We start from the raw sequence: 20815 nt of genomic DNA, 5'->3' as shown, positions 1-20815 counted from the left end.
CATAAGATAAAACCGTTTAACTTAAAAGTTTTTTTACCGATTTTTTTTTCATAAACTAAGTCAAAAGTGTCCAATGCTCTCTATGGTAGGGAGGCTTTTCTTCGTCAAGAGGGTGAAATTTGAATTACTAAATTTGATCCAAGAATAAATAATAAAACAAACGGGGTGAGCTAAATAAAACCGTTTAAATATCTCGTAATGTTGAAACTGATTGTAATTTTTAGGAAAGCTCTTTCATTATATCTAGCCGAATATAAGAAATGGCAATAAAAGTTGATAATGATCTGTAAAATCTGATTTTTTATGCAATAAATTGTGAAAAAGTGCCCATCCCTCCCCTACCTCCCCTAAAGTATGAAATGACATTACGAATCGAAGTGAAATGCGAGTTGTTGATCGAGTTTTATAGAATCCCAGTACTGTAGACACTCGATCGGAATCGGAACGGAAAATACACACGTTTTCTCAGTATTTTAATATGAATAATGTAAATGCGAATCCTGGTTCCCTTTATTTTATACTTATAGGCCTATGTTAAGTGTTTTACTAATTAGTAGTTATGACCGGTGCTCAATACAAAATCACCTTCAGGTTTTGAAAAATCATTAGAGCAATACATAGTTTTTAATGCCAACTTGCATCAAATCTGCGAAGATACATATGCATATCAATGCCTTCTGATTTTAACATTGGAACATTTTGACGTACGTAAAGTGAAGGGTAAGACAAAAGATAAACATGTTTCATTTTAACCTGTTTGTTAAATCTAAGTAGACGTACACTTAAATATTCCCGGTTTTACATTAAGCGGATCCTTCCCGACTGCTCCCGTGGGATAAAGATGCTCATATGTATTTGGTCATTTAATATTTTATATGAAGCAGCAATTTTGGCTTAAATAGGAGCGCTTTGGTTTATGGCTTCCGTCTTTTATCTTTCTTGGGAATTCGATTTTCGGTTTGCAGGTTATTGCTAAGACAACTAAACTATGTGTGGAGTTTTCTTACATTCCAACTAGGTATGTTTCGATAAAAAGAAAGCACCGGAGCGAACCTTTGAGTAAAGGATTTTCAATACAGAAGCATTTCTGCAAATAAAAACTTAGGATTCGGAAGGTCGAGTCGGTATGAAAAATTTGTGCCATCTGGGACACGCTAGGCTTAAAGATTGCTTACTTTGTAACTATATTTTGTGGACGGTAAAAAAGTTTAACGTCTGACAAACCTTCATTTACTTCGAGTTGCAAGTATTCGGAATAATAATAAATATTACAAACAGTATATTTTCCTTTATTTCAAAGTATGAAATTGACGTAGGCATCTGGATGCGTATCTTTAACAAGAAGAGTGTCTACTGAAAATAAATTCAACGATATGAAATTTACATGGATGTATAAACCTACCCATTAAAAGAGGAAATACTTTAGCAGCTAGCTCATTATAGGCTTTAGCAAGAAAATTCGAGTCTACAGAAAGGAAAAGATACAACCAGACATTCAGTACTATAGTTAATTTTAACGTTGAGAAAATATAGGAATTTCTGCAAATAGTGTATGTTTGATGTGTATGTTCTGTTGCAGGTGAAGACGATCGTGAAGACTCTGGCGGCGGCGGCGGAGGCGGAGGCGGAGGCGGAGGCGCGCGCGCAGGCGGAGGAGCAGGGCGAGGCGCGGCCCGAGATGGCGCCGCGCGCGCCGCGCACGCTGCTGCTGCCGCAGGACATGCCCTCCGACGAGAGGCCGCACTGTGAGCACACACACTTACACTTTTAATGCTGTTCTCAATATTCGATCTATCTGCAGATTCCCTAACTAGAGATACAATCCTACGAATATTATAAATGCGAAAGTCCATTTGTTTGCTACGCTTTCACGGAAAATCTACACCATGCGGGCGAAGCCGCGAGCGGAAGCTAATTGGATGTAAAGGCGTTGGGATAAAGTCGAGTTTTTAACTTGCGTGGCTGACAAAAATAGTCGATACCTTTGTTAGCGCCCGCTGCAATTGACTAGGACAAGCAAAATAAATATATACAGCCTTTTTTATGGAAAATCATCAAATCACCCCTCCCGCTGTGAAGTGTCAGACTCTTACATCCATCTTGTTCCTTCGTAGGCCTTTTATGTAGGCACTAGGGCCGTGGTAACTCTTTTCAACAATCCCGCAGAATATATATATAAAACCTTCGCTTTCGATCCAAGTTTTTTGATCAATCAGAAATTTCAGTTATGTTTTAACATCCTTACTGACGACTCCACAGCGTCTATGGCTGTTGAAATAAGGTTTACAAAAGTACAATAGTAACGAGGTGCTGGTTTGCTTACAGCGAGGCGTTAAGCCAAAAGGGCGCTTGAACACGCTCAAGTAACCCAAGAATTTGAAAACCTGTGGTTGACTGCCTCTTAATCCGTTTGTCGAGCGTACTTCGATCAGTAGGATTTGTGGGGCTTTCTGATTCGATTTTTAGTTCCATTTCGGACACTGGATTTGTAGATTCACAAAGGTATAGTACAGGGGTATTATGAGACCGCCTATAGCTTTCTATGCCTAGGATTTTCCATTTAAACTTTAAACATTTATTGCGATCATGAGTGATACATACTTAGGTGTTATAAAATGTAGAGGTACATGGGTACATGATACCCATACCTATATTTAGTAAATAGAACAGCTATACTTTGTATGCTGTAACTGTGAAAAGTAAAACTGCACTAGAGCGTTATTTAAAGCAAACAATCATCGTCACTGGACTCGTGTAATTATGTACACGACAGTTAACGGGTGCCTGAACTTTTGAATATTACATGCAGTGAGTACACTGTCTGGCAAAATAATTCACGTAACATAGCACTATATTTTCATCACAATTTTGTAGTAGAATATGAAAGGGATCGGATGGAGATAGCTAAGTGTACTAGGATCCCGTAGCGTTACCTAGGGTACAGGCTTTTTCTACTATTATAGGTGTATAGAGAAAATTATTGCGCATCGCCGTTCACACTAAAATGAAATATGTAGTTCTATATTAAAAACAATACACAAAAAACGGCACATCTAGTAAAAATATGAATGTTTTATTTAGTATCTAACAGAACAAAATGGTTTGAAGAATAGTTCCAGTATGCAATGTTTTACGTTATAATATTTGCTTTAATGCATGATACCTGGAGGTAACACATATAAGCTCTTCTAGGACTTGTGATGGGAGCTTCGTTGATAATTATAATCAATAGTTTACGTGGAACTGGCCAGATACTTCCAGGAATACCCCGTTACTAAAGCTGGCTGGGACTAGTTGTTGCGTTTCACGACAACTTAAACACTATTCATTCGAACATCAGCTCTATATCACATACATAACGAGTAAATTCATTTGCAACCATTAAAAGCTTTACTTTATTATTACGCGGAAAACGTCCTTTCGTGTTATTGCAGTGAAATTTTATTGAATCTGCGTTCAGGGAATGTTATATGTTTGTTAGAATTGGTAAATAAATGCAGATATGAATTTACAATATTGAATTACGTTTGTATAATTTGAAATGCTATTCTTTTGAAACCAAAAATTCATTTAAATCAACGTAACATAAACGATGCACAAATTAATATCAAAAGTTTAATTAAATTAATTGTTAAAAACACAATCATGTTATCAAAGAAAAATAACTTTACTAGAGAAAACTTGGTTGAACTGTCATTAATTTGCAGCTGTCATGTCTGGTTGTGAACAATGTCTGCAAAGTTATATTCTGCACAATTTGCTAAGCTTGTTAACATTCATATAATATTGATGAAGCTGCAGCGACAAGATTAGGTTCTACTTATACAAAACTGGATATATTGTGTACAACGACTCTGTCTGTTTAGATAATGAAACAACATCTTTGACTAACAAAGTGGTCCAGTGACATGGCTAGAAGTCAATAGATACATGCTGCAGTTAATTTAAGTGTATAAAACCGATAACTGCGCAAATGAATTCCTCATAACACATATGTATTACGAGTAAACCAATCTAATAAATCTGATAGCACACTTATCTATTTTAGTGAGCAATAACATCACTTGGAACAAGTAGAATCATAGTGCTCATTCATTCAATGTTTCCTCAAACAAAATGAATGAATAGACACAATGTCTACCACAAAAACACACGAGTCACATCAGTTCTAATAAATCAGTGTCACGTGTCTATGTAACGTAGTGGCAAACTTGTAACTTTACCAACTTGTAATAGTTCAGGTGAACTTCTTGTACGAACTGCCTTATTAACACTATTTCGTACATATTTAAATACATATAACAACTATTACGAGAAATACCAGAATACATAGAGAAAGAAAAATGTATCGACTGACTTACTTACATGATGAAAATAAGGAAGTTTCAATAAATACAAATCTGATAAACATCATAATATGGAGCGGTGACAATACAGAACGGCACGTGTAAAGAGATTTTATAAACATTTTTATGCCACGTGTATCATAGAAGCAATCACGATCTGATGTTGTTTGAATTATATTTATTTAGAACGGCGCATGTTGACACTTAGCGTTTCGTGTTGATTAAGTATATCTTGTAATCTCCTTGTCGAGAGATTGCGGTCGTGAACTTTGTTAACAAGCATGGTTTGTGTAAACGGAACGCGGATTGAGATCAGAAGAATTTAGCTACGTACAACGTTTCTCTGTATGATCAATGATTTGTAATTCTTACAGGACACCGACAATTAATGTTTATTGTATTTTCCATTTAGAATTAGTCAGCATAATCGCAGTAAGTGACGATATACGTCGTAGCAGTACATCGTCCATTGACGTCTTTGCACGTAATTTCTACAGTAATTGGGTTGTTGTTGCACTCACTAATTACTCATAATTGGTAATTAATACAGGTCAATAGCTGTTTACTGACCTAGATCGTCTTAGCATGTGTTGCTCTTGATCTTGCCCTAATTTGGTTACAAGAGCGTAAAGAGAATAGGGGCGTGCGTACATGATCGTTCAACGATATTAAGATAATACAACTCATGCATGCGTGCGTGTCTAACGTCGTACCTAACTAGATTTTAACGAGACTTCAGTAAAAAAACTAATCCCTATAATATCAGATTTTTAAACAGTCTAAGCTTTAGGGTATACTTTTGTTTTTAATTAGCCTATTTTGGTATCTGTGTAAAAAAGGTGTATCCTCACTTTGAGTGCGTACAATAAGTTTGTTATCGATGTTAAACTGAATGTTGTATTTAATGAATTATTTTGTGTGTTTTCAGATTTGCAGCCGCGCTCAGTGCGCAGCGTGGACGCGCTAGTGGCGCGCGAGAAGCGCGTGAAGCGCTGCGCGTGCAGCTGCGACTAGAGCGCCGCGCATGCGCTGTGCCACACTAGCGCACAGCGGCTCTCTCCGTCCATTTTTCTATCTCCAATATTTTGTAACAGTTCATGAAACCTGTTAGTTAACATAATAACGGCTTGTCTCTAACATTTCTGTAAATAAAGTTGTTAATCCATGAGCTTCCGATGATGGTTTTTAATTACCTATCGCTGCATAAAGGTTGTATTTATGGGAAATTTTTATGTTTGTTAAATAATTATAAATTTTATAGTTCGTTTGTTTCCTGTTTCGATGTACCTATGAGTTTCTATTATCGACTGTTCACGTCTTGAGAATGCAATATGTAAGGTATAATAATAGTTTTAACATTAGGCACGTGTGTATAGGTACATATGTGCATGTTGTAATTGTGAGGGTAGGAGGAGGTCGGCGATGCAATATCCATCAGCAAGATTGATTCACAACCGCGAACACGCTCTGTTCAGCTTGTTGTTAATTGGTTTATGAGAAAATAACTCTGATTTGTTAAGATAAGAATACTTGCATTTGTCTGGGGTAATGGAAATGCATTTAGTTCTGGAGGAACTCTAAACCTTGTTTGCAAACCTTGCTCCTTTATTAACTTGTGGTGATATTGTAAAATTTAAATCAATCTTGTATTCTATTATTGTGATCCTAAATTAAATTTGTACTAGTTTTATTTGGCTGATGATTTTATTTGACACTTCGTGACTGACCCTGTACAAGGTATGAGATATAATTATATCCCATAAGTATTCTAATACTCAAACTAGAATTTGTGGTAAGTATAACGTATAAACTTCTTCCTTAGGCGCATCAAACATTTGGAACTTTTATTCTTGACAATTTCAACCTTTCTAAATGTCTTCATCCACATGAAAACCTAAGTTGAAATGATTGGTCAAATATGCACGTAAAGAAACCAAGGCTTTGTTTACTTGATTGAAAAGAAAAGGGGCTTGAGAATCCTTTATTATTACATAGTAGCTAACGAAAGAGGAATGATGTCTGTGTGCTGGAGTGGTAGGTGCCCTACATCTTCGTGCGTAGTCTTGTGACCATCACGTCATGTGAAAAGTTTCGCTATACATGTTTTAAAATTATCTATAGGTAATCTTATCGCTCATTTCATTAGTCAGCTTGCAGACCGGTCGATTTTCATGGTAGCCATTAACCATGATGTCACGATTTCATCAAAACACTTGACAAGGCTTTAGTTCTCGATGCAGTAAGCTTTGTAATGTCACCTTGGATTTAGATAATGCATAACAACACATTTTAGCATAATGTTCATGATGTTAAATGCAATTTTGGTTTCTAAATAATCAGCTGTGATTACGCACTACAGTTTTAACATAATCTGATTAATCATTCAAGATTGTAAATAGGCACAGTAAAGCATGATATAGAAACAATAGACGGATAAGTTACTGGTGTTAATTTTCTTTTAAAAATGAAAAGTAATGGTTTCACAGATTATATACCAATCGTGGTTTGAATCCCTTGCTTTACAAGGACAATTGTTGATCGATCTTACTCAGAAACAAACTAACATAATGTTACATAATGCACGTACAGATACACGCAACATTTATTTATTTTTTATTTATTTATTTTATTTATTTCTCCTCACAATGATAGGCTTATTCTAGGTTACACATTTATGATTTGTTTTATTAATATAGCAATGTGAGGAGCTGGAGTCTGAGTTAGGCATAAAGTGCCTGAATTACAAATCTCCAGGTCCCCACCCCACGGAAGAACAAATGTTATTTCTTAAATAATATCATGTTACAGTCCAATATCATCGACAAGGAGATTTATGACTTAAACATAAATACTTATAGTTGAGGGTAGAAGCTAAATTAAAATTAACAACGAAAAAGTTATTCAAGCGCTAGTGTCAGTGTGTATGTGTGTGTATGCAAGTGTGTAATGTTAGTATATAGTGTTAATGTGTAGTGTTGAGTGTCGGGTGTAGTATGCAAGTGTGCCGTTACGTTAGAGGGTTTTGGTATGGTACAAGTTATAAACTTATATCGTATTGATTTAATTTGAATGCAGTAGTCTCTCTGTACAATCATAATCGAACTTTTTTAACCACTCCGAAACCAAAGACTTACATTTGGTTGTTGGCAAGGGATATAGCGTTAAGGCGCGATTTAACTTATTATATAGGTTTGGACCCTGGTAGCAGAAAAACCGATGTGCAAATTTAGTTTTAAATGATGATAAAGAACACACTGCATGTTTGCGACGTTTGTTTTTTGTTTTTTCTGGCTCAAAAGCTGTTTGGCCATGTTGCTTTATAACCGTTCTCAGAATGAAAAGCTGCCTTACAGTTAGTACTTCCCATTTCGAGTAGAGTTCAGTAGTTGGGTAATAAAACGGCAGACACAGACTAACCTTGAGGAGCGCTCTCTGTGCTCTTTCAACTTTTAACAGATGAGTTTTACACGCACCCCCCCATGTAGTGATACAGTATTCAAGCTGAGACTGACAGAGGGCGTAGTAGGCCGATTTTATCACAGTTTTTGGTGCAGTGTTTCTTAAGGCTTTAAATATACACACATCAAAAGTGTCTAGGGATCAACATATATTTTTGCAATAACTTTTCTCCTGATTGATATTAATTAAAATTTTCTTTAAGGATTCATCAAATAAAGTGTTTTCGTTTGTCACAGTAACGATAAACCAAGTCACCTTTGCACTAATAAAGAAATTTGCCATTTTCCTAATAAAGGGATTTTTGACATTTGAAACACTAACACAAAAGTTCGAAAAAAAAGACTGAAATAACAGTTTTCTTTAAAAGTTTATTGGGTAACTTAAACAATTAATAATCCGTGTTTCTACCGCGAACACTAACAACACAAGAACATCGGTTTGGCATACTCAAAATGAGTTCATCCAAATCACGATGTGGAATGGCCGCCCATGTTCGTTGCAACAACAAAAAAAGGTCTTCTTGCGACTGGATACCCTCCATATTCGGCAGAGCTCTTCTCTGTAGCATATCCCATGCATGCTCAATCGGGTTCAAGTCTGGCGACTGAGCAGGCCAGGGCAGGACATTGATGTTAGCTGCCGCGAGAGTCTGTCTTACAACTCTTGCGGTGTGCGGTCGTGCATTATCATGCATTAACTGAAATAAGGGACCGATTTGCACTTGTAGAGGAACGATGACGTCTGATACAATCGTCTCAGCATAAATTTGAGCGTTGAGGTTGCTTCTGATCCAAATCAACTCAGTTCTTCCGCCGATCCAAATACCCGCCCATACCATGATGGTTCCACCACTATAAGGATGGACTTCCTGGCAGGATTTTAATCGCTGTTGGCGTCCAGGGGTTCTCCAGTGTCGTATACGTCTTGTATCCGGTCTCATACCAAAACGAGACTCATCAGAAAAGCACACGAAACGCCATTGTTCTTCTGCCCAATTTCTGTGTTCAAGAGCCCATTGATATCGAATCCTACGATTGTGCATTGCTATAGGTGGTACCCGTAGCGGTCTTCGGGAATGAAGGTTCACTTCATGCAAGCGGTTTCTGACTGTTTGGTCGCTAATTAAGTTCCCTGAAGAGTGATGAAGCCTCACGGCTAACATCATGGCGGTTATTGTTGGAGCTCTTCGAGTTAAGATTTGAATGTATCGGTCTTGTCTCCGTGTGGTGCAGCGATACCGTCCTCCATGGCGCTCAGCTACGGTACCAGTGCTTCGGTAACGTGTCCAAAGTCGACTGATAACACTCTGACTTGTATTCAGAGCTAAAGCCACAGTACGTTGCCGGGAACCAGCTTCTATCATTCCCACGGCTCTGAGCATTTCTTCCCTGCTTAAATGACGTCGCCGCTCCATAATAACGTTGGTTTTAATCAGTAGTAGGGAAACAGTAGCACTAATAATGTCTTCAATGCGTTGTATGTGTTTATAGGGAAAATATTGACAGCTGATTTTCATCTTTTACTCGAATTTGATTCACAGTTCCTGATTCAAATTATGAAATGCACCAAAAAGGATCCATATAAATTTATAAAATCATAAATTTATTACAAAGCCACATCTCAATCTCAAGAAATCCGCATAAAAATGCTTGATCCCTAGACACTTTTGATGTGTGTAACTATAAGTCTACGCACTCGCGCTGCTAGGAGATTAATATGATCGCAAAACTTGAGATTTCTGTCAATCATTACTCCCAAATATTTTGTAGCTTTCGTGCTTTTAAGATTGGGGCATTGGCAATTTGTGTTATTTACATTTGGGCATGAATGTGAGACAATACCCAATGAGGGATCCGGTTTGTCATTAGTTTGAATGGAAAAGGTGATGAAGGTCGTTTTTTCTACATTTAATGTGAGTAAATTCTTATTTAACCAACTAGTTACCTGGTTCATGCCTGTCTGAGCTTTGACAAAAGCCTCATGCCAGGAGTTATCACTAAAAAGTAAGGCCGTATCATCGGCAAATGCAATCACTTTCGAATTCGGTAATGTAAGTTGACATATGTCATTTATATAGACTAGGAACAGTGTAGGCCCAAGAATACTGCCCTGTGGAACTCCAAAAGTAACTGGGACCTCTTCACTAGTTATGCTACCGATTTTAACACATTGTGTTCTGTCAGTTAGATAATCTTTAAAAAGTTTTAATTGAATTCCTCGTATGCCCAGTTTTTCAAGTTTCGTTAAGAGAATAGGGACAGAGACTGTGTCAAAGGCCTTAGCTAAATCTAAGAATATTCCAATGGTTTTCCTCTTCGAATCTATGTTGTCTACTATATAATTTGTTAGTTCTGACACAGCGTCAGCGGTGGATCTCTTGGCTCTAAATCCATATTGTGCTTTTGAAAGAAGATTTTTATTTTCCAAGTACGTAACAAGTCTTTTGTTAATGACGCGCTCTAAAATTTTCGATAGGGTGGGGAGAATTGAGATCGGCCTATAATTATTAACACAGTCTCTGTCACCATTCTTATGTATCGGGTGAACCCTAGACTTTTTATAGATTTTTGGAAATATACCGGTTGTCAGTGACAAGTTACAAATATACGTTATTGGTGCTGTGAGTATATCTATATTAGATTTCAATATGTCGCTAGATATCAAGTCAAGGCCCACCGAACAATTACTTTTTAAGCCTATTATTAAAGACCTAATCTCATCATCGTCCGTAGGGAGCAGACAAAAAGAGTGGCTACAGGAGTGTGAGGTGATGGGTTCTGCTTGTAGATTAGTATTCGTAGTGATTTTTTCTGCTAGCGTTTTGCCAACATTTGCGAAGTATTGATTGACATTATTAACTGATTTTTGAGGGTCACTGGTGTTAACAAGTTCGATCGGGCTATCTTTAGGTTTAGTCGAGTATGTAATCTCTTTAACTAATTTCCAAATTTTTTTACTGTTATTCCCTGCATTTTGAAATTGTGATTTTTCATATTCTCTTTTAAGTTTTCTTAATAAGTATGAACAAAAGTTTCGGTATCGTTTGTACGTAACTTTTTTTATCTCATTGTCTGGGTCTTTCTTTGCCTTTTTATAAAGATTATCGCGGTTTCTAATGCACTTTAGAATGCCTGGGGTTATCCAAGGCTTTAGAATTCTTTTCCTGTTTGATATTTTGACCTCTTTAGTATTGTTTATGATAGCCCTATACAGAATATCATGGAAGAAATTAGCAGCGTCGTTAGCGTTTTTAGAGGTGTACAGTGTGCTAAAGTCAGCACTTTTAATTTCCGCCTTTAGAGAGTCGTTGTCTAGATAATTTATAATTTTTGCAGGTTTTTGTTTCGGAAGACTAGCCATGTACAAAACAACACTATTGTGGTCTGTGATTGTTGTTTGGAGTATAAGACAACGAGCCCTTAGTTTAGTCTTTAGAAACGTATGATCCAAACATGTTTTATTGTGCGTAGGAGACGTGTATGCAGGCAACATACCATGGAATGCCATCATATCCAGATATGCAGAACGATTGTTATCGGCACTGAGCTCGGCTATATTAATGTTGATGTCCCCCAGTAATATAACATTAGGCATAACCGAATATTTTAACAGTACCTGATTCAGGCCTTGTAGGAAGCTATCTATGTTTCTATATCCGGGTGGCCTATAAATAGCCAAGGCTACTGTATCTTTATTTAAGGTAATTATAAGACAATTTGCACCCTCAATCTCCGGTTCCTCAATAGAGATAAACAAATCGCTCCTGTAGTACACAACGACACCTTCATTCTGGGTAAGATTAGTTGTTGTGGCAAAGCTATCATATCCATCCAAAGAGGGTAAGTATGCAGTTGAGGAGAGCCAGCACTCCGTCAAGACAATGCAATCCCAATCCACCGCTGTTCTAGCTATTACCGGTAATAACCCAGGTAGGTTACATTTAACACTCCGAATGTTCTGTTGTAATATTTTAAGACATTTTTTGGAAATCAGTAAAAGATCCGAGCAGTCCTCTGCATCACAGATGACAATATCAGCAACATTAAAAGAGTCAATATCATTTTGTATTTGAGTTAACTCGTTGAATTTGGTTTTAGTGGCAATTTAGCAAGATCATATTTGTGGATTAATTTGGGAATAGTATTGTGTGCTAATATGTTTCTATTCAAAATTATGATATTACATGAATGATTGAGAAATATGAGTACTAATAATTTTGTTACGTGGTTGAGAAAAGTAATAAAACTTGTATCAGCAACGATATAATATTTTTGAGACTGTGTGACACTAAGGCGGCGTGGATGAATTATGTAAGTATAAATTAATAGAATATAGTGTAGACTAATAATAATAATCAATTGTAATGTAAGTATTAATCTTTTGTTATTATGTATGCTATGTACGTGAGTAGTGTAGTTGTGGGCGCTTATTAAATAATTTATATAAAAAATAATGCATGCAAGTGAAAAGTATACAAGCCATTTAGAGACTAAGACTAGTCAAATGTTTTTTTCTATTTTTAAAAGATCTTCTTCGCAAAAAATGCGTAGACGAGGCTGACCTTCCTTTTGTTTCAGAAACACCTTGCCAAACGCAGTCCAGCAGTATTCATAATTATGTTTCTTAGCAAATAATCTGGTTACATAGTGCAGGCGTCTGATCGAAGCAGTCACAGATTCGGCCACGTATATTGGTTTTGCTGGACCATCGATATTCAGATTTGTAGTACTCAAGCGTTTTTCACGATTTGCCTTATTATATGACCCCGTTGCCTTTATAAACTGTTCTCTCTTTAAGGTTGATGTAAAGTCTACAATTATAGGGCCTATTGGTTTGTCTCTCAGCTTTAGACGGGACACATCTCGAATATCTGAGTCCAGGATCGGAGTATTAATAATATTTCCAATCTTTTTTGCGATATCAACTAGTTCTTCTTTGTTCTCAGATACAGTGGCTGGAACATTTCTTATCTCGATCATGGTAGAACGTTCGTTTTTTTCAAAACGTTCAATTTTTGCATCCAGTGTCTTTATATGGCTCTTTAATGAACAGTTTTCTTGTTGAAGAATTTTCAATTCACTAAGAACATCATCATATTTCTCAGACAACAATATCATTGACTTATTGATTTCGGCGTTTTGGTTCGTTAGTTCCTTCAGAGATAGTTCCAAGTTGGTAAATTTAGCGTCTTGCTGCTTTTTAATTTCGTCCATTTTAATCAATAAGTCAGAAAGTGAGATATCTGCTGTGCTAGATGAATCGCTCAACCGGCGTTTGGATCGCTTTGTAATGTTCGATTCCATTTGTTGTTTTCTTTGAGGTGTATAAAGTGCAGGATCTGATCCAAAATGAGTGGGAGGGTTAGGCGTAGAATTTTTCGGTGGGGTACGTCGGACACTCATTGTACTTTATTCTAACCTTGATGGTATGCTTATGGCACTTCACAACACGGAGAAATATTTACCCGCAAAACGCTGTCGCTTATGAACTGTGACAAGCGTCAACGCGCACGTGGTGGTGTGGTGCTGCTGTGTGCTGTATGACGCCGCGTGCGCCGAGAACGATACCAGTAGCGTAGACTGTCGCTGTCCTGCTCGATCCGAGTCACCGCTCAATCGCAACCTCCGACACCGCACTGCGCGCCTAGTACTTGTGTTAATATTTTACTATTTAATTTCGGAAAATAAAATTGTATTTAAAGTAAAAACTTGACAAGGTGGACACGTCTAAGCTCGTTCGAGGTCCAGGGGGGAGGGAGAGAGGCAAACGCCGGAGATGCTCAGTCACCCATACATTGCGGCAACAGGCTTTGAGATGAATTTAGATCTCTATTGAGATTACGCACACTAACTTCAATGTGCTATGTAGATATCTATTTGTAACATACATAATTGGTAGTCCGAAATCAAACACAAGTTTGATGCCAAAAGCAGTGAGTGAATTTTTGGTTCTTTCAACTATTATGGACATTCAGTTTAAATTATCTCAGCAAGTGAAACCAATATGTAAGGTTCGGTACAGTACATAAATACTGCCGAACGTACATTTAAATAACAAACGTTAATTATCGCTACTAAGTACACAAAAACTGCCAATTCCATTTTAATTGAATAGGCGAGCGGTTGTGGCTACCGACCACTAATGATTAAGTGGTTTGAGCAGTCCAGAACTGCTGTCGGGATCAAACTGATTCCGATATCTCTAGCAGGCTATGGGCATTCTTCACCATGGGCAGGTCATTAAATATCACATACTGAAATTAAAAATTAACTTTAATAACTGAAAGTATGACCCAGTGTTCCTGCTTTTTCAAATGTTTAGACGTGTAGTGGTAACAAGGGTTATAAGGTAATCTGGTCGAGTACCCCCAGTGATAATGGATGCTGGAACACATGTGTACAGTTTCGTAGTTTTATCTAACCTGTCACCAAATTGACAACGTCTCATCATTCCTAATAGTTATTGTATTGTACGCTCATTTTATTATGTTAATCGACTCGCCAACGCACCACCACACAGGTCGACAGTCTGACAACGACTGACTCCCCACCGCTCGATCCGGTATTTATAACCGAGTGACGTATGCGCACGAGGCGTCATAATAATGACATAACCTATACAATGATGCACATGTACCTGCATACACTACATCTCTCCCTTGTTGTTTTGATTTTAACCTTGTTTCAAAAAGTCCAACAATCAAACTCATTTCTTAAAGATCTATCAAACACCTGCAGCACAACAAAACCACGCTATCAGATCAGTCCACCGATCACACTGCCATCAAACTGATTTACTTTGTTCCGTTTCCATTTCATTTCCCTTTCCATTTAAGGAGACGACAGATATCGGTGATACTGCAGGACACTACATCCCTTCCCTTGTGAAATAAACATAAATAAAAATCCGTCCCTTTGCAGACGGTAACATACCAGCATCTGCTTCAGGCTCAACAAGACAAATTCGTAGCAGTGATATCAGGCCGGCAAGTTTAACTTCAGGTTTTGTAGCCGCTGTTCCGGCCCTGTATTATATCTACACTAGAGATGATCCGTCCATTTGGCAGACATCCCGCCAATCAGTCCATGTGAAATCAAGCAAGTCTCAAATATTGCTGTACCTTCAGATAATGAGCACTCATCTTGCTTGGTTCGACTTCACTTAAAACTGATACAGAATGCATTGTTCCAAGGTAAAAGATCGGCATTAGGGTACCTCATCAATGCTTTTCACTCATTCAAAGCCGTACGAGCCGTACGAGGAAAGTAATCACATAAGATCGTCCCAATTGAATGGTGACCTAGATGGACTGTTTCCAATTTGATGATGACCATATACTTTGTCACCCATTTAATGGTGACCACATACTTTGTCTCCAATTTAATGGTGACTCCATACTTTGTCACCCATTTAATGGTGACCACATACTTTGTCTCCAATTTAATGGTGACTCCATACTTTGTCACCCATTTAATGGTGACCACATACTTTGTCTCCAATTTAATGGCGACCACATATTTTGTCACCAATTTAATGGTTTAAATTGTAGTTCTATGTACGAGTTAAGTACTTTGTGTGCCTTGTAAGCAAGAGAATGCTAACTCAACAAATTTTTGTAATATGTAGTTTTTAATTTGAGAGTGGAATATCAAAGCCTATCATTATCTCAGCAATGTAACAAACAATCTGGTCTTCAACCCTATTGATCAGCGCTGGTACTTTGCACGTTTCTGCTAGTACACTCGCTGAAATTCTGATATAGGCTTTAAATACCCTACATCAATGTATGTCCAATATCTAGTCAAGAAACTGTAAGCTTCTTAGCATTCAACACCCAACATATGAATACCTTACTGCATATAATAGTGCGATAGGGATACTTATATTTCGGTTAGGCATCCAAGAACACTATTATCACCGGACATTGCGTTCTGTAATGTTTGTTTGCTTTTCCTAATGTGGTTTTCAAAAATTTAAGTAGTCAAAGAATTATTATGCTTTGATGGTAAGCTTTTTAGTGTCATGGTTACATATTGATTATAACGAAGGTGTAAAGTAACATTACGAATCAGATTTTAACTAATTAGAACCATATTATGCAACGAACGCACTTTAACAGGTGTCACTAACTTTGCACTATATATTTTGAAGCTGTGACATTCTGCATCACCATAAAATAGAAGAGTCCCTGACCCTCAACTCATGCTCTTCTTCCTTTCAACAAGGTGACAGCAGCTCATAAACAGTTTTCTAGTCGATGCAATTTTCCTTTTGCAAAACAACCGCTAACCTTTCTAAAACATCTGTCTACACATAGATAAATGTGGGATTCTAATTCTATATCTCAATTTCATGAGCAGCTATGCTGCTCTCATGTCATACTTGACCTCATCAATTTGATGATCAGCTTTGTGCTGCTTCCATTTTTAATATTTTACGCTTTTCCAATTTCATGACCACGTATAGGTAACGTAATATTTTTTTTTTTTTTTTTTATGTAAGTATAGTTGGCTGCATAAGTATGTTTATTGTTTCGTTCAAAAGCGCTTACCCTTTATTGCAGCTGACTTTATCTACGTTGTTTTAGTTAGACAACCAGAATATAAAAATATTATTATCTTTTATAGGGACAGCACCCCAGTAAATTTTTAAACGATTTGGTGACTAAGGGCAATTTTACTTCCTATACTTTAAGGAACACTTACTCAGATTATATTTTGCAGTAGGACTTAGGAACTTAATAATATTTTAGTTATTATTAACCAAATGTCGACGCAACTGTGTAGTTTAATTAGCACAAAAGAGTAATAAATGTCGATAAATGTAAATAGTGATAAAGTTCTTTACCTCTCGTGCGATTCCAATTGTCTTACGGTAACCTAAGATTGGTGTTCTAAGATCAATTATTATTAACCCTAACGCTATGGACACAGGACATTATTTTGTTAATAGATATCCATCCCACCACCCATATGGATCTTATCTTATGGGATGGGTTGAGGAAATTACACAACTTTATATTACAAGTAGGTGTGCACTTCAAGAATATATTAATGTGATGATTTATTAACTTGAGATCAATAAATGGATTCTATTTCATATATGTTCATATATGGTTATGTTATTCGCCCCTATGGAAGCATATTCTTCCACAACTCTCAATGTACTTATACTGCTTATTGGTACTGCAATACTGTAAAACATAATTTGCAAATAACAATATTATAATGAGGGCCACTTTGTTAAACTATTTGTAAACACCAATGTAAATCAATAAAAAAGAGGCTAAGATACCAATTAAAATTCATTCAAGCCTGAATCTTGAAGGTTTTAAAAGCACACGCAATCATCAACTTTTGAGAACTTGATTGCAACAATCATCCATGAGCTAATCATCATTAGACAGTTCCCAGAGTAAGTATCTACATTGGAACTCCTTCCAGGTATCATCCTTAAAAGATTTTTTGTCACAGATGAGACGGCCCAGTTGGGTAAATGATGATGATGTCCTCCTAGCCGATTATCGGCTACGGGCGGCGGCTGTACTCACGTAAGGGGATTAGCCAACTGCACAGGACATATTATAGTGCACAAGCATTTGCCCAGACACAGGTGCACTCACTGTTCCTTCACTCTCATAACCCGATGGGACGGCAATCCGACACGACCGGAAAGAGATCAGGCGCAGGACCGACATTTACGTGCTTTCCGATGCACGGGTGTATCAATCACCAACTTCCAGGCCCGACCCGGGAATCGAACCCGAGACCTCGTGCTCAGCAGCCGCGCTTGCGACAGCTAGACCAACGAGGCAGTTGGGTAGATAAAGTAGCATTGTCAAATAAATCACAGATTGCTCCAATGCTTAGTTCCATATTCTTTTGATCTAAGAGTTTTATATCAACCTAAAGTACTGAAATTACAATTGTGAGCTAGCATGTTTACCAAAGATTCTATCTATTGAATACCAAAATTTTGATCCATATTTTCCAGCTAGTATTGCTGCTTGTATGCTGTTCTACTGTTCTGTATCTTCTGGAATATCTCTGTTGTATAACAACCTCTTTAATACAGCAAAATAAAGTAAAAGTATTGAAATTATACCTGGGGTGACTGAGCAACTGTTATAATTAACACTATTATGGGTAGGCAACCCACTAGAGGTGTTGATGGACTTGGATGTTGTGCATAGGTGAATACATACCAGTATAGCTGGGCGAGTTCTTCAACATACATGGCCAACCTACTCATACATGGTCCCTCAATGTGCTGTTTGTTTAACTAGATACCTAGCACATGTTTGTCATTTGTAGAACCGTTGAGTATATAACCCACCAGTTTGTTCTTGTAATATCCTCTATATTGCAAGCACTTGAATTAAGTTAGTTAAGTACCAGAACAATATAGCAGGTATAAGTTGTTGACTAGACTCTGAGAAGTTAAGTTTGGAAGCTTTTTATGATCCAAATCACCGGGCACAGAAAATATAAAAATTATCAAGATTTACTATTTAGTTGTTGCAGTAGTTGACAACTATCGCCAGATAATTTATGCGTGTACAGTCAATTGAATGACCAGTAGATATAGACTACTGCCAACTGTCAAGCTGTCAATTTAATGACCAGTAGATATAGACTACTGCCAACTGCCAAGCTGTCAATTTAATGACCAGTAGATATACACTACTGCCAACCATCAAGCTGTCAATTCAATGACCAGTAGATATAGACTACTGCCAACAATCAGGCTGTCAATTTAATGACCAGTAGATATACACTACTGCCAACCATCAAGCTGTCAATTCAATGACCAGTAGATATAGACTACTGCCAACAATCAGGTTGTCAATTTAATGACCAGTAGATACACACTACTGCCAACCATCAAGCTGTCAATTCAATGACCAGTAGATATAGACTACTGCCAACAATCAGGCTGTCAATTTAATGACCAGTAGATACACACTACTGCCAACCATCAAGCTGTCAATTCAATGACCAGTAGATATAGACTACTGCCAACAATCAGGTTGTCAATTTAATGACCAGTAGATACACACTACTGCCAACCATCAAGCTGTCAATTCAATGACCAGTAGATATAGACTACTGCCAACAATCAGGCTGTCAATTTAATGACCAGTAGATACACACTACTGCCAACTGCCAAGCTGTCAATCTAATGACCAGTAGATATACACTACTGCTAACCGTCAAGCTGTCAATTTAATGACCAGCAGATTTTTGGTATAGAATAGGTCTTTATTTGCTTAGAATGCAGGCACTTACAAAATAGGATTGTAAACAACATAATAAGATCCGTGTACATTTCGCCTTGTTGGCATGCAAGCACAACAATTATTAAACACAATTGATTATAAGGCAAATAGGTTATTGTATTATATCCTCTAGGAAATCCCACCACTGCTAAAGTCGTCTTGACGACAATTCAACAACCAGCAACTTTATATTGTTTGATGCAGGTTTAAGAATGAGTAAACTGATCACCAAGTAATGATTTCGTATTATAAATTACTCATTTGATAAATATTAACACCTGCAATAAATATTGCTACTTCCATTAGAATTGTAACAAGGTAAACTTAAACAAAGAATTACGTAAAAAGGTTAAAATTTGTTTGCAATTCGGGTGATACATACATGAACATAAAAGTTATGTATACTTTGTCATTCTACTCTCTTCCCTTCCTTCTTTCCTTTTGCTCTTTTTAATATGATTGAATATTAACATCGGTCAGAGGTTACTTGTTGTCAAAGCTTATTTAGCATACATTAATTTGGTATAGGCATGAATAGGACAAATTATTTAGTATAACCTTGTATATCAAATATTTTTCTGGATCACCGAACTAGTAGGTAGTTCAAAATTATAAAAATTAGATAATAGGTAACTGTTGGTCCAAACACTCACGGTTTTATCCTCGTCGCCAATGTATTGTACGCTCATTTTATTATGTTAATCGACTCGCCAACGCACCACCACACAGGTCGACAGTCTGACAACGACTGACTCCCCACCGCTCGATCCGGTATTTATAACCGAGTGACGTATGCGCACGAGGCGTCATAATAATGACATAACCTATACAATGATGCACATGTACCTGCATACACTACAGTTATGAATTCCGTACTGAAATATTATAAAATGTTTCTTAAAATAGAAACCTTTTAAAGCAGCACTTTATTAATCAAATAAAACGACAGCAGCTGGGGTAAAATAAATTATATTTCTCGAGGTTACGTACTAATTATATTCGTTACACAGTAACACAAGTTAAAATTACTCACTCACAATCCAATCACTAAACTGGAAAGGGGAATAGTTAACATTTCATAAGCATCGCTAATTGCATTCATGTAATTTACAAGTTGTTATTAGTATACGGAAGTCATTTTCAGACATTTTACAGTAGGTAAAACATAAAATTATTCGAATTTTATTTCACCTTAACATATTGACATCGGCTAAACTATAATCAGGTAATGTTCTCGAGGACTGTGCCTTATTGTTATAAGTTAATATTATTAAAATTATGTACATGCTGAGTATAAGTAAATTCATCAGAAACCCTGATATGTAACTTATTAATAGTGTCAATAGTGATTTAAAACACCACAATTCTATGACATCTTTGGAAAACAAATAAATATTTATCGTTAAACATAGGAAAAACGTGACAACAGCCAGACTTCGGGCGAACTGTCTTATTTTGTCTGACAACACTCTGTGCACGATGGCTATGTAAAGCCCCGTGCCTATGAATATTAGCGGCCACCTGAACACACCACAGATCAACAAGTTGACGTGCTGCCGACTCAACATGTCGGCCACGATGACGCTCGTCCACGCCACACTTATGGGCACTGGTATCAGCCAAGAACAAAACAAAACCCTGAACAAACTATTATGGCTTATTTTCACTAAAACTATTATTAAACTGTTGTACATATGTTTTATAAAAAAGAACACTAAAACTACAATAACAA

The 20815-nt window shown here is 37.0% G+C and overlaps 1 protein-coding gene across 2 annotated transcripts in view; it reads left to right on the top strand.

Moving 5' to 3' along the window:
- Nucleotides 1–6036, top strand: part of LOC124635145 (WAS/WASL-interacting protein family member 2) — a 56541-nt gene extending 50505 nt beyond the window's left edge. For both annotated transcript variants that reach the window (XM_047170948.1, XM_047170949.1), the window contains exons 10-11: nucleotides 1580–1745; nucleotides 5275–6036. In XM_047170948.1, coding sequence (XP_047026904.1) covers nucleotides 1580–1745; nucleotides 5275–5360 — 252 coding nt within the window. In that variant the 3' untranslated portion in view covers nucleotides 5361–6036. The remainder of the gene's footprint in view (nucleotides 1–1579; nucleotides 1746–5274) is intronic.
- Nucleotides 6037–20815: the final 14779 nt, after the last annotated feature.

Source organism: Helicoverpa zea, chromosome 12 (genome assembly GCF_022581195.2).
Source record: "Helicoverpa zea isolate HzStark_Cry1AcR chromosome 12, ilHelZeax1.1, whole genome shotgun sequence".
Lineage (NCBI taxonomy): Eukaryota > Metazoa > Arthropoda > Insecta > Lepidoptera > Noctuidae > Helicoverpa > Helicoverpa zea.
Note: the sequence above shows the minus strand (reverse complement) of the source record. Positions and strands in the feature narration are given on the sequence as shown.